The 26,466-nt window shown below is 39.8% G+C and overlaps 1 protein-coding gene across 1 annotated transcript; it reads left to right on the top strand.

The window, feature by feature from the left end:
* Positions 1 to 3,237: 3,237 nt before the first annotated feature.
* On the top strand, positions 3,238 to 18,440 carry MYOC (myocilin). Its single transcript, XM_074220367.1, has 3 exons — positions 3,238 to 3,879; positions 13,579 to 13,704; positions 16,910 to 18,440. The coding sequence occupies exons 1-3, from the start codon at positions 3,336 to 3,338 to the stop codon at positions 17,692 to 17,694; spliced, it is 1,455 nt and encodes a 484-aa protein (XP_074076468.1). The 5' UTR covers positions 3,238 to 3,335; the 3' UTR covers positions 17,695 to 18,440.
* The last annotated feature ends 8,026 nt before the right edge of the window (positions 18,441 to 26,466 follow it).

Below are 26,466 nucleotides of genomic sequence, written 5' to 3'. Positions count from 1 at the left end.
GTCATTTAACTTTCTGTATCTCAGTTTCCTTATTGTAAAATGGGATTAGATTAGAACCTATTCACAGGATTATTATGAAGTTCAAATGAGTTAACACACGTAAAGCACTGCAAAAGCCTTAAAGCATTGTGGAAGTGATAGCTATTATCATTATTGTTATGTTGTAGTGTAATTGTGCAGTGGTGATGGTGGTGGTGGTAGCCGTAGCAGCATCAGGAGCAGAAGCAGCAGGAGCAGCTGTAGCAGTAGCAATAATAGCCACAGCATCCCTCCAGAAAGGACTCACCGACCTCTATGACTTGGCTCTTTTTATTTTGATCAGTAAGAAATATATCTTCTTCTGGCAGAACTTATGACTGCTCACATCAGATCATGAAGCATGGGCAGTTACTTCTTTCTTCAGCTCTGTCCTCCATAAATAAACATCAGTAAATAAAACTTCTGAAACTGAAATCTTTGATTCTCTGTGATATGATGGGAAGAGAAATTAATTTGGCATCTAGAGGACTGGGGTCAAATCTTAGGTCTGCTATTTAACATCTGTGTATCTCTAGACAAATCACTTCACCTCATCTGTAAAATGAGGGAATTGGAATAGATGACATCATTGGTCTCTTCCAGCTTTAGTTCTATGATCATATAATGTATAATCAGAATTGGGTTTAGTGGGAAGATTTTTGGATTTGGGGGTAAGGAAACTTGGTTCCACTTCTTGTTGAGTCAATCTTTCTAAATCTCATTTTCCTCATCTATAAATTAAAAAGGTTGGGTAAAATGACCTCTAAGGTCTCTTCAAGCCTTTAGTCTATAAACTGCCTCATTTCCTATTTGAATGGAATGGGATTAGGTTGGGGGAGGGAAAGGGGAGAAAAGGAAGGAAATATTTCTGATTTTGTTTAATTATAAGTTTGTATAACAAGGATTTTTCTTGGATAGCTCAGTTTAGTAGAAAGACCTCTGGACTTGGATTCAAAACTCAACTTCACCACTTATTTGTTATGTAAACTAGAGAAAGTCACCTAACCTCTCTGGTCCTCAACTTTTTTCATCTGTAAAATGGACTTAATAACATTTGTATATTTGTAGAGCCATTTTTACAGAATAGTTGTAAGGTTCATGTAAATAAGATAGGCAAAATACTTTGTAACCATAAAGGGTCATAGATATGATAATTTTTTCATGTTGTTCATTTTTTTTTATCTAAAGAAGTACCCAGCTGTTCTTGTGCCCTAGCAAAGCTCTTGCTTTAATAATTTTAAGGAGTTCAAAGAGGTGCTTCTGTTATGTTTACCGTCTTCATCAGAACCTGGAAATAAATAGTGCCACTTGGTTAGCCATAAATAGATATCACCCCCCAAGCTCTCAAGTTTAAGTCTAAATTTAGAATCCTTTTAGCAAGGATAGAATCTAAATTAAAAAAAAAAAACATGCCTCCACTCATGTCAGGGGGAAACTGCAGAAATGTATGGGAGGGATGCACTCCAAAAATAGACTGTACAACCTGGGAATTCTGGATTCACATATTCCTGATAATGGCCATGTAGGAAATACATGTGTGAATCCCAGAGGTTGTTGGTCCCTGGGCTAGATATAGTATTGGAGTTATCCCTTCCTAGTTTTTTTAGGATTAAGACAGGGATGGAGTTTGATGATAATGGTAAAATTGCTTCAGTGTGGAAAATGAAGTTACTGGTAATAACAAATAAGTTATATTTGTTCTGTAAATATAAACACATCATGGATGCAAGCACTCTGCTATTGTCAAGCTTCATTTGACTTCCTGGAAGCTCTAGATATAATTGATGATTTATTTTTTCCTTCTCAGATTGAGGAAAAGCTAAATGACTTCTGACCTGCAGGACTACAAAGATGTATGTTAATTGCAAAGAGTTTTGTACCTTTGTAAATATAGATATATAGCATGTATATGTTATATCTAAACATACTTTTCTATTCTTAGGGAGTCCTTGGCATAGTGAGAAGATTATTAAACTTAAAGTTTAAAATAATAACAACTTCTTATTCTGTCCCTTACTGCTTTTCAGGGTCTCAGTTTCCTTATTTGTCAAATGAAGATAATAATATTTAAGCTACCTAATTCAAAAGGTTTGTAAATCTTAACACACCTAAATCTGAATATGGGGGAGGGGGGGGAAAGGGTGATTGAGGGCTTTTTTTGTCCAAATGTGACTTCTTCCATGTGATAGAACTTCATGGACAATGACCAGAATCTTCCATGTTAATGAAAAATCCAAAGATAAGTCATAATGCCTCCCTGAGATATTCTAATGAAAATGTGAGTTATTATTATATAATCATGAATTATTTTAAATTCATTATAGGTATATGTGAGTGTCAGTGTGGTATGGGGGAGAGCTAACCTTAGATGAGATGGTATGAGTTCAAATCTTACTTTTGAGACATATATGACTTTGCTGTTAATCTGGCATAATTTCTTTTTCTTTTTTAGTTTTGTTTTGTTTTTTGCAAGGCAAATGGGGTTAAGTGGCTTGCTCAAGGCCACACAGCTAGGTAATTATTAAGTGTCTGAGACTGGATTTGAACCCAGGTACTCCTGACTCCAGGGCTGGTGCTTTATCCACTGCACCACCTAGCCTCCTCGACATATATGACTTTGGACAGATTTCTTTCCCTTTCTATATCCCAGGCAACTTTCTAAGACTGTAAACTGCAGAGTAGGTTCTGCTCTGCATTGGTGTGAGGAAGTTTTCATACCAGTAGTTACCTGGCTCAATGAAATCACAGATTTGGATTTCCCCAGCCTCCATAGTGTGTATGTGCAAATTGATTTAAAACCCTAAAAGAATCAATCAAGTGAGAATCTTGCTTTATGTTCTCTCTCTTAAGCAATGATCATTTGAATGTACTTTGCTCATGCTCTGTGTTCACCTTATGGTGGATCACCCATGAGAAACAATGGAAACCAATGGAAAAATCTTCTGAGCAAAGAAGGCTGGGGGAGGGGGGTTGTTGGGATGGGTAGTATGTGACACTCTTAAGAAACTCAAAACAGATTTTTTTTAAAGAAAAAAAAGCCCTCCCGAAAATGAGAAACAACCCCTTTCTTCTCCTTTCCCCTCCGTTGCCCCACCCAACTTTGCACTCTCACACTCCTTCTCCTTGTCACCTCCTCTCCCTTTCTCCTCCCCCACACCCCCCATAGATTGGCTCCATCAGTATATATGAAACCTCCTCCCAGGAGCTCAGTTACTGGAAAGATCCCAGGTCCAGAAACTGAGCGTTCACAGGGAAACACTCTTGTGGGTCAGTCAGTACCTTGTGGGATCTCTGTGTGGTTCTTTGGAGTGCTAGCCATGCTTGCCCCTCAGCTACTGCTTTTGGCTTGCTTGGCATGGGGGGCTCTAGGCAGAACAGCCAACCTCAGAAAGGCTAATGACAGGAATGGCAAATGCCTCTATACTTTCACGGTGCTCAGCCCCAATGAGTCCAGCTGTCCGGGATCTGAGGAAGCCAATTCAGCTCTCCAGGAGCTCCAGAGAGATAGCAGAGCCCAGCAAGCAGAGTTAGAAGCTGCAAAACTCCGGCTTGGGATCTTGGAGACCCTGGTGAAGCAATTGGGAGGGGATGAAACTCCTGGTCTCATGTCTCCAGCGGTCCAAGAGATACAAAGAGAACTGGACAACCTGAGAAGGGAGAAAACCAGCCTGGAGTCTGACTATAGCAGCTTCCTCCAGGAAAAAGCTTCCCTGGAGAAGGAGAAACGGCAACTAGAGAATGAGAACAGAAACCTGGCCAGGAGGCTGGCAAGCAGCCGAAGAGAGATGGAGATGCTAAGACTGGGCCAATGTGCTCAAGTCAGAGAAACAGCAGCTGACATTCCCCAGGGTTCCAAGGAAGGTAAGATCAAAAAATGGATAAGTTCTTCCATGATATGAACTAGCATTAAAAATAAAAAATAATTTCATGAGGCCTTTAGATGGCACAGTGGACAATGATGGATTTGAGAGTCAGGGAGACATGAATTCAAATCCTACTCAATGGAGTAAATCACTTAACCTCTCTCAGATCAGAAAGAGACTGGGGTTTGAAGTTATCAGATCAAAGATTTAGAGCTGGAAAGTATCAAAGAGATCATCTGGTCCAATTGCCTTTATTTTCTTGATGAGGAAATTCAGTTCTTAAAAAGTTATATAACTCATCCAAGTTCACACAGGGAGTAAGGAGAGAAACCATGATTGAACTCAGGACTCCAGTTTAAGAGGACATATGGATATAGTAGAAAAATCACCAGGTCTTAGGGTCAGTGCTAAGTGACTTTGTCCAAGGTCATGCAAGCAAGTAAGGGACAGTTCTGGGATTTCAATTCAAATTCAGTTGTCTTCCCACTCCATCACAATGTGTCCCTCAACCAGATAGCTCGGATTCAAATCCTGTGTCTGGTCCTTATTGTTTAGATAATCTTAACTTCTCAGCACCTCACTTTCCTAATCTGTAAAATAAAGACAGTTGAACTAAATGACCTTGGAGCAACCTTCTATTTTAAAATCTGTGAACCTAGTGATTTTCCTGAGGATATTTTTCACTCTTACCCCCACTTAATGAAAAGAGGCAACATGGCATATTGGATAGGGAAGAGACTTGGGATCTAAAAAGATTGGCTGCTGTTCTTGACTCTGACACACATTGGCTTTGTGTCGGCAAATCATTTAACCTTTCCATGGTTAGAGAAAGCTCTAAACCATGGAGTAAATGATGACCTGTACTTTGTAGAGTTCTCTACATAGTCCAGCTCCTAAAGAGATACTAATGGTTCCTGAGGGCATGATCATCATTATACAGCACTCAAAAATGATTTTGGATAAGATGCTCTGGTTGGTCACTACTAATGAGAAGTTGATTTTTCCCCTCTAGTTTCTTGGTTCATATTTTTTTTAATTTTTATTTTTTCTGCTCTGTTCAGATACATGGAATGTTAGTGCTGGAAAAGTCTTTAGATGAGAGATCACAGGTATTTAGAGCTGGAAGGGACCTTAGAGATCTGGTCCAATCTCCTTATTTCACAAATGAGGACTGCCTAGCTCAGAGAAAGCAAGTCACTTGAACTAAGTTACAGTGCTAGCAATTGATAAAACTTGGACTTGAACCCAGGTCTGGTGACTTCCACTTCACACAATCACCCAGCCTCCTTGGGAATCATGCCGTATGTATGTGTGTGGCGGGGGTGGGGGGTGGGGTGGAGATGGGGAGGTAATGGCCATGCAGTGGACACCTAGGTTCCTAGTAACGATTCACTGAATATCATGTTCAATGATCCTACCATCATTTTATCTTTAATGTGAAGTCAACTGTGCCATTTTAAAGTTATGCTCCCAACCCACCATTGGAATGTTTTCTACACTTTACAATTCAAATGGGTCCTCAGTATAGCTTTAATTCTATCTGAAGGCTGAACTAAAGAAAATTACACAGTCAATTAAATTCATGTCTGGCAACCAAACCTAAATTAAATGCATTTTTGTGGGTGTGTCTGAAGTTATTGTACTGGGAGTTAGAAGATCTCATTTTAAATATTGATTGTCACATAAGACTTGTGTGACTTTGGGCAAGTCAATTAACTTCTCTGGGGCTCAGTTTCCTTGACTTTTTAAGGAGTCTGACTAGGTGACCTAAAATATAGGTTATATTTTTAAATGTATAATCTGTTGATAATAATGAATTTAATCCAATAGCATATGAACTCCTCAGAGATAGGAATTGTTTTGTTATTTCTATTGTCCCCACAACATCTCTCCCACTCATCCCTTTCTTTCATGGGTTAACATCTACTTATCTCTCACTGGGATTATACTAGTAGTGACCTACTTTGGTTCTCTGATTTAAGATTTTTCCCTCTCTGATTCCTACTTTATCTGGTTCTCAAAGTGATTTTCCTAAAAAACAGGTCTGACAATGTTTCTCCTCTACTCAATGAATTCTATTGACTTCCTTTTTTGCCTCTAGAATCAAGTACAAATTCCACTGTTTGGCATTAAAGCCTTTTCAGCTCACCTCTGACAGTACTCCCATCCATCCTATAGTCAAATCATCATGGCCTTATTACTGTGACATTTAAGGACACCACATCCCCTATGTCTGGGCCTTGGTCCTGGCCATCCTCCATGACTAGAATGATCTCCCTCCCTTCTCACTTCCACTTCTCCTAATCTCCTGTTTCCTTCAAAAGTGACCTCAAGCACAGCCTTCTACATGAAATCTTTCATTAGCTCTCCAAATGCTAGTGCCCCCCCATCATCTTTATTTTGAATATATTTTACATATGCAAATATGTATGCAAACATAAACATACACCTATGTTGGGTAGTAAAAGGAATGCTAACTGGAGAAGATATGGATTCGAATGTAGTCTGATACATACTAGGTGACCTTGGGTAAGTGTTTACCTCTTTGAGTTTTAATCTCTTCATCTGTAACATGGGAATAATCACATATGTATTACCTATTTCACATTGTAAACCTTAAAGCACTATTTAAATGTGAATTATTTTTATCATGATTTTTTAGGCCAGAGTGAGGATAACTGACATGAGAAAGATTGAGGTTTTTCCTAACTCTGAGGTTCTGTGATAGCTCATGGGAAGAACAACAAAGCACCGCACTTCTAGACCAGTGGTCTCCAAAGGTCAAGAGGTTCCTAAAGGATCAGAGTTTGATGGCAAGGGGTCCGTGATCTGATCTCAAAAGCTGTAATGTAATTAATCAATCAATCAGAGTGTAGGCACATGGGTCACAGGGTCATAGCCTTCCCTCTTCGAAGGAAGGAATCATGAAGCTTGTGTCCAACCCATCACACCTACTCTTTACTCAGTATAATCCAATAGCCTCTTACTCCATCTGTCCTGCTGCTGCTCAAGCTCATCTTCTCCTGAGCTTCACAGGTTAGTTATAACCTAATTCCAAATCAGATATTTGTGATTTCCCTCCTTTCTGACCCTTCTTATCAATAAGGTCTCATGTTTTTGGTTTTGCTTTTGGTTTTTCAAAGACTTGGGAGACAAGTCACAATCAGGGTGTAGGTGACTGATCTTGTAGAATGACTTTATTGATCCTTTGGGCATCTTAGATTTTTTTCCGTGTCCTTTCATAAGTCTTCATAAAGGAGGTAACTAACAAAAATCATTACAAAGACTATTTGCTGAAAATATTTGAAGGCGATAAAAGTTCAAATTTCTAAGCTAAACAATGTCTAGAGTACATTTAATTTGGCATATAAGTGAGGAAGAGGGAAAGAAAATAAGTTATGTGACATTTGTAGGCTTTGTATATATTTTTGATGTCCCATAAGTGATACTTTGAGGCACTTCAGTAGTATAAGTTGTACAAATTGGTTCATGTGCTACCTTCTTAGTCTACAAAAAAGCAGTGTGTCACTATATTAATTATCCTGTGGAGGAATGTAATTAAGTTTTCCACCAGGCAAGCCTATCCTTATCACCAACCAAATGGTCCCTTCAGATTATCTGATGTCAGAATTGGCCACACCAATAACCCACATTGTTCTTTGAGATTGGGCAAGTCAAAATATATGATAGGTTCTGAGTTTAGAATGGAAGAATAATATGCAATATTGCTCAGAATTCTTTTTAGAATAGGACATTGCTGGTTTCTAGATTGGTTTCCTCCTGTTGTACTATGGCCCTTGTCACCTATGTGGGCCACATGATTCATTAGGCATGGTGAAAATGAGACAGAGATAGATGAACAAATATGGAAAGATGGAGGGAAAAGGAGACAGAGACAGAAAGGTGTGTGTGTGGGGGGGGTTGGGGGAAACAGAGGCAAAGACAGAAAGAACCTAGCATCTGACTATAATATAATACTCCAACAACGTTTGAAAGTTATAATAGAGTACTAATCTCCTGCCAGTCTGACTGGAACTGGGCTTTTCTGACTGGCATAACCACCAAGAAGTGGGCAAATTTGTAAACAGGTTTTCCAACCTGTTAATAGAATTCTCCTTGCCAGTAGAGAATTGAACTATGTTCCATTCTGGAACTTCTTTTATGTGGATTTTACTCAAATTTACTCAAAAAGAAAAAAAAAAGAAAAGAAGGAAGGAAAGGAGAGAAGAAGGAGGGAAAGGAGGAAGGAAGGAAGGAAGGAAGGAAGGAAGAAAGGAAGAGAAAGAAAGAAAGAAAGAAAGAAAGAAAGAAAGAAAGAAAGAAAGAAAGAAAGATTTCTTTCAGATTTTTGATACCGCTGTGTACTATAAACTGGGTTAAATAGCCTTCTGACTTTGGGTAAAAAGTAAACTGAAAAGTCCAGGGGGTGGGGTGGAGACACCAATTTGTCTCCAAAAAGAGAGCTGCTGAATGGGAAGTGAGATGCCTGAGAAGATATAAGTTTATGGCTTTAGCCTCCAGGGACCTTAGTGGTCAATGTATACAAATATCTTATTTTATAGAAATGTTAGGTTATTTGCCCAAGATCACATAGCTAGTAAGTGTCTGAGGTGAACCTTCTGGCTCTAAGTTCAGAATCCTGTCTCCACAGAATTACACCATCACACATTGACCCTGATTTTAACTTCCACGCTAGATGGATTGATTTTGTTTATTTATTATTATATTTATTAATTATTCATTGGATTATTGCTCATCTATCCCATATACCTCATTTTACAGATAGGGAAACTAAGATTCAGATAATAGGTAGCAGAACTGGGATTTTAATCTGAGTCTTCTAGACCAAAATTCTAGAATTCCAGAACTCTTTCCCACGGCACCATATTCTTGGGTGCTGGTACAATTTCTGGGCATAGACTCTCCCTCTCTGATTATCTTTTTTTTTTAGGTTTTTTTCCAAGGCAAATGGGGTTAAGTGGTTTGCCCAAGGCCACACAGCTAGGTAATTATTAAGTGTCTGAGACCAGATTTGAACCCAGGCACTCCTGACTCCAGGGCCGGTGCTGTATCCAACTGCGTAGCTGCCTTGATTATCTTTTTAAAGTATGTACTCATTAACAACCTTCGCTGTAGTCACTGTTTGAATTACTTCATTCCAAATGGAGAGAAAGGAGATTCAGGTTGATGCTGGCTTGCCAGTCTTATGTCTGTAGAGGATGTTTGTCTCTGCTGATGGACCACAAACTTTCTTTGAGTGTTACAGCCATAGATTTTCCTCCTAACACTCCACCCTTGAGCAACTTGGCCCTAAGCACAGGACCCAGAGCATTTTTGAAGTTAGAAGAGAAAGCACAGTTTGATTTTCATGGGGTTCAATCCAAGGCATCAGAAGAAAGGAATAAAAGAAAAGAGCCATGTGAAACCCACACATGAACAGAGGTACTGTGTGTTGAAAACCTATACTGGCACCAAGGCTGATTTGAAAACAGAGCCAAGGTTGGTGAAAGAATGGTAGGCAGTCAATCTAGTTCACATGATAAAAGGTGGTTGGGTATAAGCAAAGGCACTTTTTAATTTTCTAAATTTTCTAAATAATATATTTTTAAGCTGAGAAAAACCCTTTCTCTTGAGGGCATAGATATTTCATTTCTGAAAAGTTGAATAGAAAACTCAGAGTGAATGGACAAAGAGAGGATCATGGACTCAGAGCTCCAAGGAATCTTAGAGGGCATCTGGTCAAACCTCATATTAAAGATGGGGAAACTGAGTCCCAAAGAAGCTAAATTTCTCATCCAAAGGCACATCAGTACTAACTGAATCCTGATGGAAACTTAGAAGCAATGATTGAAAATGACTGATATTTTTTAAAACTATCCAACTTAACTCTAAGTTGTTACTAATTAGTTTTGATTATACTGCTATTTGATGCTAAGTGATTAATAAATCATTGAATTAGTTTGTCAAGTAGCCTATATTAGAAAAAAGATTCAAAGTCTTCTGATGACAGGCATGGAGGAACCACTATGTTCAGTTTGCCGACTAATGATTAATCCTATACAGCTAAACTATAATCACTTCTTTGCTTTCTCTCCTTTATCCTTATCCATAAATATGGAATTGTCATCTTGGGCAGGAAGTGCCGAGTTGGGATTAGAGTGGATGCACAAAGAAAAACGGTGGGCATAGTGGACTGAGGGTCTCTGATATCAATGATAGCAGCAATGATACCATGGACCTTCATGGACATTTGCATTTCATGACCTAGCTAATTGAGGCTATCTCACATTTGAACAAACTCTGTTGAATCATCTACTGATTTTTTCCTATATCTGAAGAAAACAATGATGGAAGTCGACAGATGTTCACAGAGTCACACTGTTCTGTGAGCCCAAGAAGATGTTTATTATGACAGCTCTAGTTCAGATCTACCTACATGGTAGTTAGGTGGCACAATGGATAGAGTGCCAAACCAGGAGTCAGAAAGACTCATCTTGCTGAGTTCTAATCAAGCTTCAGACATTGACTATGTGACCCTGAGCAAGTCACTTAACCCTGGTGTCTCAGTTTCCCCTCTGTAGAATAAATTGGAGAAAGAAATTGCAAGTCACTCCTGTATCTTTGCCAAGAAAACCCCAAATGGGGTCACAAAGAGCCAGACGTGACTGAAAAATGATTGAACAAGTGGCACTTCATCAGATTCCCTGAGGAATGTGAGATAAAGATAGAGAATGCTTCACAATCATTTTGGTATCAGGCTTTCAACCTTTCTGACCTCATTATCTAGTACTCCCTTCCTGTGATCTATATTTCAGCCAAATTGACCTTCTAGTTATTCCTCTCAGATGATTCCCTAATTCCCATCTAATAATACTTTTGCACTGACAGTTCACCATACCTGGGCTGTGCTCCTAGGACCTCTTGTTTCCTTCAAAACTCTGCTCAAGAGGCATCTTTCAAGTGAAGTATTTTCTGGATTCTCCCAGCTGCTACAGCCCTCTCCTCTAAAGCCACATTTTATATATAGAAATTGTCTCCTGAAGGAGAATTTAAATTTCTTGAGGACAAAGACTGTCCCATTTTGCCATGCCCTCAGATGCTAATCCATAGTTGGCACAATAAAAGCTTATTAATTGCCTGGGGCTTTTGACCATAAGATACTCTAATATATACCAGGAAACTGGACACCAACAGAAAATTCTGCAACTTGTTACAGAATTAGACTAAGTCAAGGCCAATGGCTGCATCAACAATGAGTCAGAGGGTGCGGGGTGAGTGGGGGGAAGACTAGGAATAGGGCCAGACGCAGTAAATTAGGCAAGATGCCTCCACTTGGCTTCCTTATACTTGTGCCAGACCCTGCCTTAAATGTTAATTTTATAAGCCAGTGTAGGTGAGAATGAAAAATAGTCTTCTTGGATTGTGCTGAGAGCTAATGTTCACAATTTCCAGGATGACTTGGCAATTTAGAGAGGTTGATCAAGGGGGAGAAAATAGTCAGAAGATGCCTTTTTGAATGAGGTGATTTAGATTTTGTACCTCCAGCAATCAGTCACTCATTTTACCCTTGCTATATTGCTGGTGATATCAGTTAGTTGGTTCTTGTCCTTTATTATCAAAGAAGACCAAAATGCCATCATTATTGCTGATGATATACATGATTGTGGAGAGGGGATCCAAGTCATTTTTGTCCAAAGTCAAGCCAACTACAGATTATCCCAGATCCCTGTTTTTGCTCAGGAATCTATACTTAGGGATACTAACTTGGGTTATTTCTCTTGCTGAGTTTCCAATTAGCTCCATCCCCAAAACAGGGATCTGGGATAATCTGTAGCTGGCTTGACTTTGGACAAAAATATGAAATTGTCCAACATATCTTTTTTTCCCCCAACATGGCTTCCCCTTTTTGCCCCAATCCCTACCACCCTAGCCCAATCTGAGGCATAGCTCTCTTGTGGTTTAGTCATGCCTGACTCTTCATGACCCTATTTGTGGTTTTCCTGGCAAAGAGACTGGAATGGTTTTGCCATTTCTTTCTCCAGTTCATTTTACAGATCAGGAAATTGAGATAAACAGGGTTAAGTGATTTGCCCAGGGTCACACAACTAGTAAGTGTCTGAGACCTGATTAGAACTGGGTCATCACCACCTAATTGCCTCTAGGGGGACAAAGTTGCTTCCTCCAAATTTCTTCAGATATTCAGTAGCCTCACATTCTCTCTCCTCATCTGCTTAGCAGTCCAGTTCTCAGAAAAAAGTCTGATAAATTAAGTCTCCCTACTTTTGAGGGGCAGTCCACTGGTACGATGGCTAGAGTACCAGGACTGGAGTCAATCCAACCTCAGACACCTATTGGGTCATCCTGAATATGTTACCTATTATTTGCCCAGCACCAACCAGGTTGGTTGTGAGGATCAAAAGAAATAATCTGGCACATTTATAAATGCTAATTATCATTGTTGAGGTGTCATTGCTCCCTGGGACACTTGTACTTCAATACCTGGACAAAGCTTGTAGCTAATAGTGATAGTGATAGTGATGATGATGATGATGATGATGATGATGATGATAGCTTGCATCTACATAGCTATTTCAGTTTTTAGTACCTTGTCTTCTTGGATTTGATCTTTACAATAACCAGGTGGAGTAGATATCATTATTATCAATATCATCATCATCATCATCTCCATTTTGTTGATGAGAAAACTGAAATTCAGAGAGCATGACTTCCCCAGGGTCATGCAGCTAATTAGTATCTTGCATATCATTTAAAGCCTCCTTGATTCCCAGTCTTATCCTACACCTGAACCCACATCCCTGAAATAAAAATTAACTGATAAAGCAGTTCTATTAATTAAATATCCCTTCCACATAATGTTTTTACTAATTTTTCTAGTTCCTAGTGCCTTCCTCCTTCAAATTATCCTAAATTTAATTATAATTTAATTTTAAAATTGTATTTAATTTTTTCTCTATTTTGTATTTTAGTATATGTGTACTACACACTATCTCCCTCTATAGAAACTTTTTTCTTTTTTTTTCTATAGAAACTTCCTGAAGGCAAGGGTTGTTTTATTTAAGCACAGGGAAAGTACTTAAGAATTGCATGTCATAATAAAACAATTAAAATTGAATACTCTGAAATTATAAAGATTAAGACTGGCCTAAGGAAGGAGCGGCTAGGTGGCTCAGTAGATAGAGCATCAGCCCTGGAGTCAGGAGTACCTGAGTTCAAATGCGGCCTCAGACACTTAATAATTACCTAGCTGTGTGGCCTTGGGCAAGCCACTTAACCCCATTGCCTTGCAAAAGCTAAAAAAAAAAAAAAAATTGGCCTAAGGGAAAATAAGATAGGAGGAGGCATCTCCTTTGTAGACATGGGGAACTATGGACATGGAGCACTGAAGATAGAAACTTTTCTGATGTATTGTTGGGTTTTTTAATTAATTTTTTTTAATTTTTAAAAAATTCTTTCTTACAAACAATGATTCTCTGGGTGAGAAGTTGAGGAGAGAAGGTAAGAGAGCATTGTGAACTATGTATGATATAAAAAGGAAAGAGCAATAAATTTATTTAAAAAAATAAAATATTGGTTGAATTATATGGAACGTTTATATGAACAATTTAATTTACATTTTAATTGTATATCAATATATGTCTCTCTTCACAGCTTCTTTTAACTCATTCTTTCTTTACAGTTTCAAAATGGGGTGTACACAATGTAGACTACCAAGAATTGAAGTCAGAATTAACTGAGGTTCCTGCTTCTCACATCTTCAAAGAGACTTCAACCAATCGTTCTGATAATAAAGATGTGGGCAATGGTATTCACTTTACATTTCTTCTACAGTTTTCTTTTTCTAAATTATCCTTCTTTCTCTCTCTCTCTCTTTTTTGTTATCATTTTAATTTACTTATTTTTGAATTTTGCAATTTTCTCTCTAATCCTTCTCTCTCTTTGACTCAATATTAGCTTTCCCTAAAGAACAAATAAGAATTTCCTTTGTGAATTGTGAGCCTCTGCTATGGTTTTCCAGGACAGGAGAAAGTAAGCTAATCCTGCTGCCCTTGTGAACATTATAGGAACTTGCCCTACTTATTTTGTGGAATCTTTCCAAACATATTTGACTCACAGACTCTCAGTGTTGGAAGACACCCCAGAGGCCATAGAGTCTAGCCTGTACCTGAATAGCAATTCCCTTTATGACATCCCCAAAGAGTCATCAAGCTTCCAATTTAAGTATTCCAGGCATGGCAGCCTGAGGCAGTCCATGATGCTTTTGGACAGTTCTGTTTCTTTGAAGAATTTTTCTGGCAGCAAGTTTTGGGTGTTCGCAACATTCGCATGTTGTTCCCAGTCCTACTCTTCAGGCAAGGAAAGCAAATCTAATACCTTTTCCATATCATGGCCCTTCAGACACTTGAAGACAGCCACCATGCTCCCCCTGAGTGTTCTCTTATCCAGGGCAAAAATTCCAAATTCCTCCAATAAGTCCTCATATATCATGGTTTACAGTCTTCTTCTCATCCCTTATTGGGACTCATTGCCATTTGCCAGTTCTTCCTAAAATTGAATTCTCTGAACTCAATACAACACTATAAATGTAGTTTACATGGGGTCAAGTGTAAGAAAATTATCATCAACTGATCACTATGTCTCCCTTTGCAACCTAAGATCACTTTATAATTGGGCAGTTATTTCACTAGTAATTCATATGGAGTGTGTGTTCTGCTAGAATTTTTTTTTCACATGAAGCATTGTCTACTTTGTAATAGATTTTTGAAACACAAATATAAGACTACCTTTCTCTCATGGTTTATTATACCAGGTGTCCCAAAAGTCTTAGTGCAGTTTCAAGCTATTGAACTCTAAAACTTCACTTAAACTTTGAGACATTACATTTGATCCAGTCTATTAGCCTACTGAGATATGGATGCTTGTCTTTGTTCTACAATGTGTTTGCTATCCTTCCCAATTGTGTGTCATCTTCATTTGATAAGCACACCATCTGTTTTATAGAACAGCTTAGAACATATAAAACAGCCTAGATCCAACAACAGACTCCTAAGGAGTTACTGTGGAGACCTCCCTCCATGTTAATCTACCTATGAATGACCATTCCTTGACTCCAGTCATTTAACTAATCTTAAACGATACAACTAAAGATGACAGCCCCTCCCTCCATCTCTTCTATAAGGAGAGGTGATCAGTTCTTTGCTGAAATCTGGGTATTCTCTATCTACATCATTCCTCCTCATCAATTTAGTCTGGTAACCAAACCATAAAAAGCAAATGAATCTATTTGAAAGCATGTCTAGTTATCCATCACCGCCCTTTCTAACTATTTACAAATTATCTTTGATAATACAGTCTAGAATTTCATATTATACTTAAACTTATCCATCTATTATAGGCAAAGTAGTGTGCTGGGCCATAATGAGAAAGATTATTAAAACATGACTATGAATCTGAAGGTGTTTATAATTTAGTTCCAATACTTTGCTATATTTCTTTCATTTGTGATAGAAAAAAAAACTACAAACACATTTTTTCCCCAAAAACTTATGCTCAAAATATTATGCTCAGTTGAAGTAATTAAGGCTTGACCTGAAGAATACCAAGATGGGCTAGGATAGCAATTTTCCACTAGCTGAAGAGCCACCATCACTGGGGAAGTAGGATCAGACTTGTTTTGCCTGGTTGTAAAGGGCGGGACTTGAGGCAATGGTTAGTTTCAAGGAGGGAAATAAAGGTTTGATGTAAAAAACAAAAAGCAAATAACAAGTAGCAAATGGACCTTTGTATGTTATAGCTACCCACAAGTGACATGGTTGCCTTGATGGTTGCCTTGGGACGTAGCTGATTGTCACCACTGGAAGTCTTCAAACAAAGACCACTTATCCCATATGACATAGAAAGAATTCTTGTTCAAATGTAAGTTAGACTACGTGGCTTCTGAACTTCCTTCTGGCTCTGAGATTCTGTAATTCTATGAGGCTAAGATTATAAATTTCAAAGGTATTTTTAAAGTGCTTGGCACAGTGGCTGGCATCTATTAGGCATTTTAATAAGTGCTTCTTCCCTTGCTAGTGATGATCATATAATAAAAGAATATAAATATATAATAAATATAAATAATATTTTTAAAATTTGAGAAATAGTCAAATTATGAAATGATGAAATATGAGAAGGCTAGAGAAAAGAGATCCCACCTTTGATATTATGATTAAAAAGGCTTAAGCCTATTCAATACAGTGACTAGGATTTGTTTAGATCCAATTTTTTTTATCTAGATCTTTCCTTCAGCTAATGATTTACATATCACTCCATGTCTATCAAGACATTTCCTCCATTTATTTTGAAAACATTTATTAAGTGCTTGTGGTATGCAGAATACTATTCTAGGGACTGGGGCAGAAGCAAAGTTAGGTGAGAGGTGAATCCAGTTCTTACAGAGCTTACAGTTTAGTCTTTGGGAACACCTAAGACATAGCTAGCTCTAAAACTTACTGTTCTCTGAAAATTGCATTAGAGATTTGACAAATGTCAGAGAATATGGCTCATAAAATCAACAAAAATCATTCATTATCAAAGCATCAAAACAGTATAATTCTCTCCTTTATTCTTAAGCTATGTCACTTTTAAGAAAAAGACTCTCTTTTCAACAACTGTGTTTGGGACATAGTAATAAGTATTGCCCATTTTAAGCAGGAGAAGCTAAACTCAAGTGCAATTTATTTTGGCCTGCTGCTTCACAGCCAGGAATGTGCTTTGAAATCCAGTTTCAAATTCACATCAAGCCTTTGTTCAAAAGGTTGCCTTGGCAACTACCATCTTCTTTTAGGAGTTCTCTGAGTTAGTGCCATTGATTTTTAGGTTGAACACTGATGGGTCTCATCAACTCATCTAAACCCATGAAAACTAATCTAACAATGCTGTGGAGGTGACTTATTTCCTGTCTTTACAATTAGCATTTGCATTCTGAAAGTCTTTGGTAAGTGGATTTTATTTTTCTATTTATTGAACAGGATGTGGAGAACTTGTCTGGGTGGGTGAACCTATCACCTTAAGAAAGGCAGAGACGATTGCTGGCAAGTATGGTGTATGGATGAGAGACCCCGAACCTGTGTACCCCTATACTCAGGAGACCACCTGGAGAGTTGACACGGTTGGTACAGATGTTCGTCAGGTTTTCCAGTATGGCCAGATCAATGAGTTCACACAGGGCTACCCTTCTAAAATTTACATGCTGCCTATCCCGATGGAGAGCACGGGTGCTGTGATTTACCGTGGAGCCCTCTATTATCAGAAACACACATCTAGAACTGTGATCAAGTATGACCTGAAGACTGAAAGTGTGAAGGTCCAAAAAGAGATTCCCCATGCTGGTTATCATGGACAGTTCCCTTATTCTTGGGGTGGCTATACAGACATTGACCTGGCAGTGGATGAAACAGGACTATGGGTCATCTATAGTACGGAAGAAGCCAAGGGAGCTATCGTCCTTTCCAAATTGAATCCAGACACACTAGAACTTGAGCAAACTTGGGAGACCAACATTCGGAAGCAATCGGTAGCCAACTCCTTCATAATCTGTGGCACCCTGTACACTGTCAGCAGTTACTCGGCAGCTGAAGCCACCATCAACCTGGCTTATGACACCAGTGCTAGGAGAAGCAAGGCCCTGACCATCCCATTCAAGAATCAGTATAAATATAGCAGCATGATTGATTACAATCCTGCTGAAAAGAAGATCTTCTCATGGGATAACTTCAATATGGTGGAATATGACATAAGACTCTCTCAGATGTGAACTACAGCAGCGCTATCCGAGAATGAGAGGAAGATACGGTCCTCAGTGCTAACTAGGAACTGAAGGACAAGGGATGAGGTGGAGGGAAAAGCAAGCTGTCCCCTGCTCATACTGATTTTTTTGTGCTTTCCCCATTTTCATTGCCTTTTCCTAGCTCGGCTCTGAAGTAACAACTTTTTTTTTTTGGTAGGAGGAGTGGAGGGAAAGAAGGAAGGAAGGGTGAGAAGATGTATACAGTCACAAGAGTTGATTGAATATTCAGAACTATCCGCATTTTTAAAAATGAAGAATTCCAAAACTGGCTGAAGATCCATACCCTTGCAGGGCTTTCTGAGAAAAGCAATAGGGGAAGAAGTTTATTGTTTGATGCATGGTCTATCCAAGAGGTGCCATTTCACCCCTTTAGGGTCCATCAGCATGAATTCTCCCTTCGTGGATGGGATTGCACCACTCCTTCAAACCTTTCTGTCCTGCTTCCTTTTCTTTCATGTTTTCCCATAAATTTATCAACAAAGGCCTGCCTACCTTGATGAGGGGATGGGGTGGGGGATGTTCTCCCTGTTATTTTAGTTTCTTGGAGCTTGCAGAACTGTAATATAGAATTGAAGTCAGCAACTTGGAGTGAAGAGAAGCATCCTAGTGCCTATGCTGGGCTTTGATTCAGAGACTGTATTTTTGCAAGAGTTAGTTCTTACTGTCTCTGACTGTTTCCATTGGTGCCTTTTCAAATAAACATGTTGCAAAATGTTCACAATTAAATTCGGTGTGATTATATTACTGTGCATTTGATACATACTTGTATTCACCAAGAGCATCACCAGATTCCCTAGAATGTCTGTATTTGAGATCAGAGAGATGGATTTTAGCCTCCCAAAACTAATATGGAATAACAGGGTTCAAAAGTGAAGGATCACAGGACCATAGAGACAGACCTGAAGGGCATCAAAGAACATTGAGTCCGGTCACTTCAGAAGAAGCTAGAGTGGCCTATACCTCCAGCCTCCAGCAAAATAAGACATTGGGCGATATTTATATATCATCTTAGGGTCATTGATCTAGAACAAGAGGAAACTCTAGAGGTCATGTTAAACCTCTTCATTTTATAGATGAGGGCATTGAGGAACAGAGAGCTTAGAAAACTTATACAAGATCACTCAGTCACCTGGGCAGTAGACGGGTACAGATAAAGCAGTGGGCTCAGTCTGGAGTCACGAAGACCTGAAGTCAAAAACAGGCAATCAGACACTTACTAGCCGGGTGACCCTGGGAAAGACACTTAACTCCTATTTGCCTCAGTTTCCTCAATTGTAAAATGGGCAATAATAATGGCACTTACCTTGCAGAGAATGAGATAAAAGAATTTAGCACAGAACCTGCACATAATAGGTGCTTAAATAAATGTTTTCCTTCCTTTTCTTTCAAGTAATACATGGCAGACTCAGAATCTTAAACCAGTCTTTTGGACTCACTCCACCATATTATCCCCACCTTAGTGCCTCCTTCTTCTTTTCCTTCCCCCCCCCTTTTCCCCTTCTCCTTCCCTTTCCCTTTTCTTCCCCTCCCCTTCTCTTTCTCCTTTTTTCTCCCTTTCTTTCACTCTCCCTTCCCTTTTTTCCTCCCTTTCCTCTTCCTCCCCCTTTCTCTCCCTCTCCCCTTTCCCTCCCTTCCTCCCTCCTTCTCTTTTCCTCTCCCTTTCCCCTTCCCTCCCTCCCCCATTGCCCTGATTCTGCATCACACCCTCAATTTGTCCCCAGTTAATCTCCAGTAAAGTATCAGGTGGCACAAGAAGCAGCTGGAAGAGGAGTTGACTCTGGAGTCTGAGAATGGGGATCCAGGCTGCTCCTGTGATTTCACTGGTAGAGGAAGAAACATCCCACAATCCCAGTGCAGTGAGATGAAAATGTAATTGGGAAATATTGAACAAAAAATAAAAATACAATAGAATATAAATATGGTTCATACAAGGTTTTCTAAGCTAATATAGAATCCTTAAGGACCAAGATCAACAACCAATATGTTTCAAAGGTGGGATTTGAACCCAAGGCCTCCTGACTTCAAGGAAAACCCTCTAGTCTTTGTTACCACAATCCCTCTCAAGAGTCAGAAAATTTGGGTTAAATACCACCTATACCATGACTTGTACAACCTTGGGCAAATCATTTCATTTCTCTGCCCTCAGTGTCCTCATCTGCATACTGGGGCAAGGGGGGGTGGGGATCTAGATGAACTCTTGAGTGTTCTAATTCTAGATCTCTAATAAAACCTATCATTTAAATATAATATTAGTTAGCACTTTAGGTCTTGCAAGAAACTTTACACATATCATCTCATTTGACCCTCTGTAATCCGGGGACCAGATGAGAAAACTAAGACAGAGAGAGGTTGTCAATAAGTATCTGAAGCTAGATCTGAACTTAGAACTCCCTGATTCCAGGTCCAGTACTGTATCCATTAAGTCACCTCCTATGGTTTCCTGGGGTATATGCAAAGAAATAAATCTTTGATGATATTTTAGACATGCTGACAGGCTACTGGAGAGGGAGAGGAAGAAAGATAGATTGGGGTTGGAGGGATAATGACATCATATGTTGTAATCACACCAAACCTACCCCACTACTGAGATTTATTCTGGCTTTCACTAATCCTGGTTCACACTTTTCCATCTTACTCCCTCTTTTTTTTAACCTGTTCAAATTCTGTGACCAGCAATGACCAAAGTCTCATACTTTCTATGTTTTATTATTTTCACCAGTTACAAAAGATATCAAAGGTAACATCAAAGACATCAAAAACTACACCTATTTCATATCGAAGCTTTGGCTTAAAAAGCATTTTTAAAAACATTAAGGAATAACAATTGAGGTCAAGAGAACAAAAGCCTCTCACACTGAAAAATGGGTGTAAAGCAGAGGATACATCTGAAACTGCTCATTTCCGGTGGTAATGAGAAGCCCCTTGGAGAGCATGTGAGATAGAACTCAGCATGAATTACTTCAATCAGGTTTCAGAGGTCTCAGATTGGCTTAACAGAAGAGGCAAGGGGCTTCCACAGCCTTAGGCAGGAGATGGAGGAGGTGGTGGAGGGACAAGGAGTATAGGAGAAGTTGTGTCCAGGGGAGAAGAGAGTCCTAGCTTCATCATCCTCAAAAGAAAGGAAGAAATGAATCCTTAATAGTGAAATTTTAGACATGTTAACAAGCATGTTGACAAGTAAGGAGACTTAAACATCCATATCTATCCATCCATCTACCCAATTCCCTCATCATTATTACTGCCATTGGAATAACTTAAGGGCTAGACCAGCTAAGGTAGGTGACACAGGACCATGATAGAGATGGTGGAGAGAGTGTCTGAACAAGCAAGACTCTGGCAGGTTCCTCAAGTAGTACAGATGAGCCCCTACTCTATACATGGAAAACCTGCTCTTGTTATTAAGAGGTCTTCTCTCTTCTCCATAGCCAAATGCTTCATCCCACCAGAACAGGTGATCTACTAAGTCTATGGACACATCAGAAAAATGATACATCATGTGTATACATCTATATCTATTTATATAGATGAAGATATACACACACACACACACACACACACACACACACACACACACATATATATACACACATATATATGAACATATTCACCAAACTCTTAGACTCTAGTTTAAGACTGTCTTGAGTTTGAGACTATCTTGTCACCAGCAGAATATCTCTAAGACAACATGACCCCCAAGGAATACCACGGCAAAAATGATTTTAGCAACAGTAGATTGGGGATATCTACTTCACTTCTTCAGCTTCCAATCGTAGCAAGTGGACAAAGTACCTCTGACTCATGGCATCCCTTCGCTTGAACACCTCCGAGGTCAAGTCTTCATAAGGGATGTTGATGCTTTTTACCATACGGATGTTGTGAGTGCCGGCCTGTAATGCCAAGGAAGGATGCGGGCCTTCCAACTCCTGTAGTGCTCTGCTTGTTGCCATTGCTGAATCTGAAACACAGCACAGAATGGATATTCATTAGCCTTCTTTTATAGAGCTGGAGATTAATCAATCTCAAATAGTCTAGATACTTCTTGCCAGGAATAATGTCCTCCAATGGACAGGGAAGAGAATCATCCCGATGCACGCATGAGATTTGCTAGGGTTCCTATAAACCTACTTGGGTGCCTCTGATAGTGAACACATTCTTTTCCACATTGAACATACTCTCAGAGGAGGCAACACTAAACTTGCCTCTTTCCTATTTTTTCCTTTGGGGGATAAAAATCCCAGGTACTTAGGGAAACACCAAGTCCTCAGAATGCATTGGAACAAATATGACTGCTTCCTCTGTGTTAAGGGTTAGGAATACAAAAGGAGCAAGCCTTACCCTCAAGAAACTTAGAATTTAGTAGGTTAGAAATGACATTGCTCAGGGGGCGGAGCCAAGATGGCGACAAGAGTGGAGGGTGTCCTAGGAGCTCTCTCATAAATCTTTGAAACTAAGGACTCTAACTAAACTTTCGAGAGACAGAACCCACAGAGGACCCAGTGAGGCAGTTCTCCTACTCAAGGTAACCTGGAAAAGAGCAGAAAGGCTCTGCTCCCCGGGGTTGGAGAGGCAGCCCACCAGAGGGGTGGCCCGCCAGAGTGAAAGAACTTCAGCCACCTGGAGGCAGTCCCGGGGCACTGGGAGCCGGGGCTCACAGCAGCGGGGGAGTCTCCTGAGCTGCACCCCGGGGAGCACCGGGCACAAAGTGGGGGAACAGCGGGGGACCTCTGCCAGAGGCAGCACGTGGAGCCCAGCCCTCAGGGCACGCAGGGAGCAGCATGGCCACTGCATTCCAGATCAGGAAACGGAAGCAGGAGGAGCCCGTAAGCAGGAGCCCCCAGGGCATGAGCCCATTGAGCTGAGGGAGGGGAGTGAAGAGAGAGATTGCAGAGCTCTGTCCTCTGCCCCTGGAACAGGACTCTGGGGCTCTGACCACATTCACATCCTGATCCCAGTCTAGGCCCCCCATAAAACAACAGGGCCCCCCCACCTTGGCCCCGTGGCAGAGGGGGGCACTTATGGTCATTCACAGACCAGGAGGGAGGACAGAGCCGCACACACTGAGACCCTTGTGGGAGTGTCCCAAAAGCTCAGGAAGCACCCCCAAAACAGGCGCAGGCTGAGAAAATGAGCAAGCAGAGAAACAAAAGTAAGACTATTGAGAAATATTTTGCAAATGAGCCCAAGAAGGATCAAAATACTCAGTCTGAAGATGAGGAAGCACAAGCTCCTGCATCTAAAGACTCCAAGAAAAACAGAAATTGGGCTCAGGCTATGATAGAGCTCAAAAAAGACTTTGAAAATCAAATGAGGGAGTTAGAAGAAAAACTGGGAAAAGGAATGAGAGAGATGCAGGAAAAACATGAAAATGAAGTCAGCAGCCTAGTCAAGGAAATCCAAAAAAAAATGCTGAAGAAAATAGCATGCTAAAAACCAGCTTAGGTCAAATGGATAAAACAGTTCAAAAAGTTATAGAGGAGAAGAATGCTTTAAAAAGCAGAATGGGCCAGATGGAAAAAAGAGATAAGAAAACTCTCTGAGGAGAACAAATCCTTCAGACAAAGAATAGAATTCAGGGAGATTGATGAATTTGCCAGAAATCAGGAATCAATACTTCAAAACCAAAAAAATGAAAAATTAGAAGAAAATGTGAAATATCTCATTGAAAAAACAACTGATATGGAAACAGACTTAGGAAAGATAATTTAAAAATTATTGGAATACCTGAAAGTCATGATCAGGAAAAGAGCCTTGACATCGTTTTCAAAGAATTACTACAGGAAAATTGCCCTGATATCCTAGAAGCAGAGGACAAAAGAGATCCCAAAAAACCAACCCCTAGGAATATCATAGCCAAGTTCCAGAACTCCCAAGTCAAAGAGAAAATATTACAAGCAGCCAGAAGGACACAGTTCAAATATTGTGGAGCTGCAGTCAGGATCACACAGGACTTAGCAGCAGCTACATTGGAAGCTTGTAGGGCTTGGAATACAAATACTGAAAGGCAAAAGAGCTTAGAATGCAGCCAGGAATGAACTACCCAGCAAGGCTGAATGTCCTCTTCCAGGGAAAAAAGATGGACTTTCAATGAACCAGGGGAATTTCAAATGTTCCTGTTGGAATGGCCAGAGCTGAACAGAAGGTTTGATCTTCAGATACAGGACTCAGGTGAAGCATGGAGATTGGAGGAGAGGGGGGAAATATGAGGGACTTAATGAGGATGAACTGCATGTATTCCTGCATAGAAAAATGACACTGATAATACTCATACGAACCTTCTCAGTTAATAGAGCAGGTAGAGAGAGCTTTTATAGTTGAAGCACAGGAGAAAGCTGAATTCGATGGTAAAATATGGTGTAAAAATGGAGTCAATAGAAAAAAAAGGGAAATGTAATGGGAGAAAGAAAAAGGAGAGGGGGAATAGGCCAAGATATTTCATACAATAAGATTTTTCTTTATTACAGTGAGCTATCGCAATGATATGGAAGGGGGGAGGCAAGGGGGGAACAAGGGAATCTTCACCCTTATCAGAGGTGGCTAGGAGAGGAAGCAGCATATATACTCAATGGGGTATAGGCATTTGGAGTAAGAAGGAGAGAAGGGCGGACAGGGGGAAGGAGGGGATATGAGTGATGGAGGAGAAGATGAACCATGGGGGGAGAGTGATCAGATATAACACATTTTCTTTTTTACTTCTTGCAGGGGGCTGGGATTAGATGGCCTGTCCGGAACCACAGGGCTAGGTGGATTCTGGGCCTAAGGGTTGGTATGGGGGCTCAGGGCTTCTTGGCCCCAGGACCAGGGATCTGTCTGCTGCGCCACTCAGCTACCCTACCGCAGAGTCAGAGTGAAAGGAGAGAGAAAAATAGAGTACATGGTAGTGGAGAAATATGAAAGGAGGGAGTTGCGATCAGCAATGGCAATGCTGGAAAAATATGGAAGTAACTTTTGTGATGGACTTATCATATCATAAAGAATGTGATCCACCCATGACAGAGTTGTTGGTGTTGGAACAAAGACTCAAAAAAAAAATGACATTGCTCGAATAAGTAGGATTCAAGGTAAGAAAGCACTGGAGCAAAATTGTGTCAAAGTTGAATATCTTTTACTGTCTATATACTTCCAGTCCAAATTTCTGTTATTTTATTTTAGCCCTAAATAATTAAGTTTTCACAAAGAAAGAGAACTGAAGTGATCTGGGAAAAATTGAGGTGAGAACCCAAAACTGATTCTAGACCTACCTTTCAGTTGAGGTTTGAGGCTGAGAGTCAAATCAGGGAAGGCTTCATGGAGGAAGCACCTCTGAACCAAACCTTGAAGAAAGAGGATTTCAATATCAGAAATGTGGGAAGAAAATATTCTCTGTGGAACTATAGGGAGGCAGAAGATAGGAGAACAAGGTCAGGGAGCAATTTAACTGAAATAGCAGAATGTACAAAGGAAATTGAAGGAAAAAAAAAAGGTTAGAAATGTATATGGAGGGGCAGCTAGGTGGCACAATGGATAGAGCACTGGCCTTGGAGTCAGGAGGACCTGAGTTCAAATCCATGCTCAGACAATTAATAGTTGCCTAGCTGTGTGACCTTGGGCAAGTCACTTGCCTTAAATAAATAAAATTTAAAAAAGAAATGTATATGGAGCTAGATTTGGTGACTTGGCACAGCACTCCTTCACTCAAATCCAATTCACTTGCATGTCATGTATCACCTTCCTGATATCATAGTCTTCTTTGAGAATGAAGGAACAAACAGCAATCAACCAGATTAAGGGGTTCTTTTTGGTTTGCTGAGAAACCCCAAAGACTTAGGCTCCCAGGTTAATTTTTTTCCCCTTTTTTGGGAAGTGGCTATTCTCCTCAGCTCTCTCACCTAATCTTAAAGACTGAATGGGCATTACCTTGATCAAATTGACTTAGGAAAGACAGCTTTTAAAAAGCCAAGGTCTCCCATTGCATCCAAGGCTATCTCCAAGCATCCTGATTCATATCTGACCACTGGACCAAAAGGCTCTGGAGGACAAAGTCAGACTGATAACTTAGCACAAGCACCCCCTCACTCAAATCCAATTCACTTGCATGTCATGTATCACCTTCCTGATGTCATGGTCTTCTTTGAGAATGAAGGAACAAGCATCAATCAATCAATCAAGAGTTCTCCAAGGCAATAAGGAATCCTTGAAAGTGTTTGACCTGGGACTGATATGGTCAAATTTGTAAACTAGGAAGTGAACCTGCAAAGAATTTTTTTTTTAAGTCCTCATTCATCTATCAAGGTACCTCTGACTCTGGTAGAGAATTCACTCCTTAGCTTATTTTTGTTCTGGCTCAGCTGCATTTGCATAACAAAACCAGAAAGCATCAGTTTTCTTGTTCCTCTCATTCTTATACTGAACATACATTTTGACATCTAGTGCTCTATTGTTTACCAAAGGTTTTCTAGACCTAGGTCTAATTTAAACATCTTGGGAATGGTTTCTAATGTTAGACACCTGGGGCTCTCCCTGTAAAGCTATTCAGTATCCTCCTAGGTCAAGTTCTCAACCATGCGCCTGTGATTTCAAAAGGTTTGGAAACTTGGATGGGGGGGGGTACATCCTTATTTTCACTAACCTTTAATTGAAATTTAGAAATTTAAAAATCTTCAATTATTTGAAACAAACCAAAAAGATTAAGAAAGGCAGATCCACCCTTCTCAGAATTATACAATCACAATTCCCTAGTCCTTTATGGGATAGAACAATTTT

Source organism: Macrotis lagotis, chromosome 2 (genome assembly GCF_037893015.1).
Source record: "Macrotis lagotis isolate mMagLag1 chromosome 2, bilby.v1.9.chrom.fasta, whole genome shotgun sequence".
NCBI classification, from domain to species: domain Eukaryota; kingdom Metazoa; phylum Chordata; class Mammalia; order Peramelemorphia; family Peramelidae; genus Macrotis; species Macrotis lagotis.
Note: the sequence above shows the minus strand (reverse complement) of the source record. Positions and strands in the feature narration are given on the sequence as shown.

What these genes read in the sequence shown, in the direction of transcription:
- MYOC (XM_074220367.1), top strand. Translation starts at nt 3,336, where the DNA reads ATGCTTGCCCCTCAGCTACTGCTTTTGGCTTGCTTGGCATGGGGGGCT. An exon ending in TCCCCAGGGTTCCAAGGAAG is followed by an intron (nt 3,880 to 13,578) that starts GTAAGATCAAAA and finishes CTTTCTTTACAG; the next exon opens with TTTCAAAATGGGGTGTACAC. An exon ending in TAATAAAGATGTGGGCAATG is followed by an intron (nt 13,705 to 16,909) that starts GTATTCACTTTA and finishes TTTATTGAACAG; the next exon opens with GATGTGGAGAACTTGTCTGG.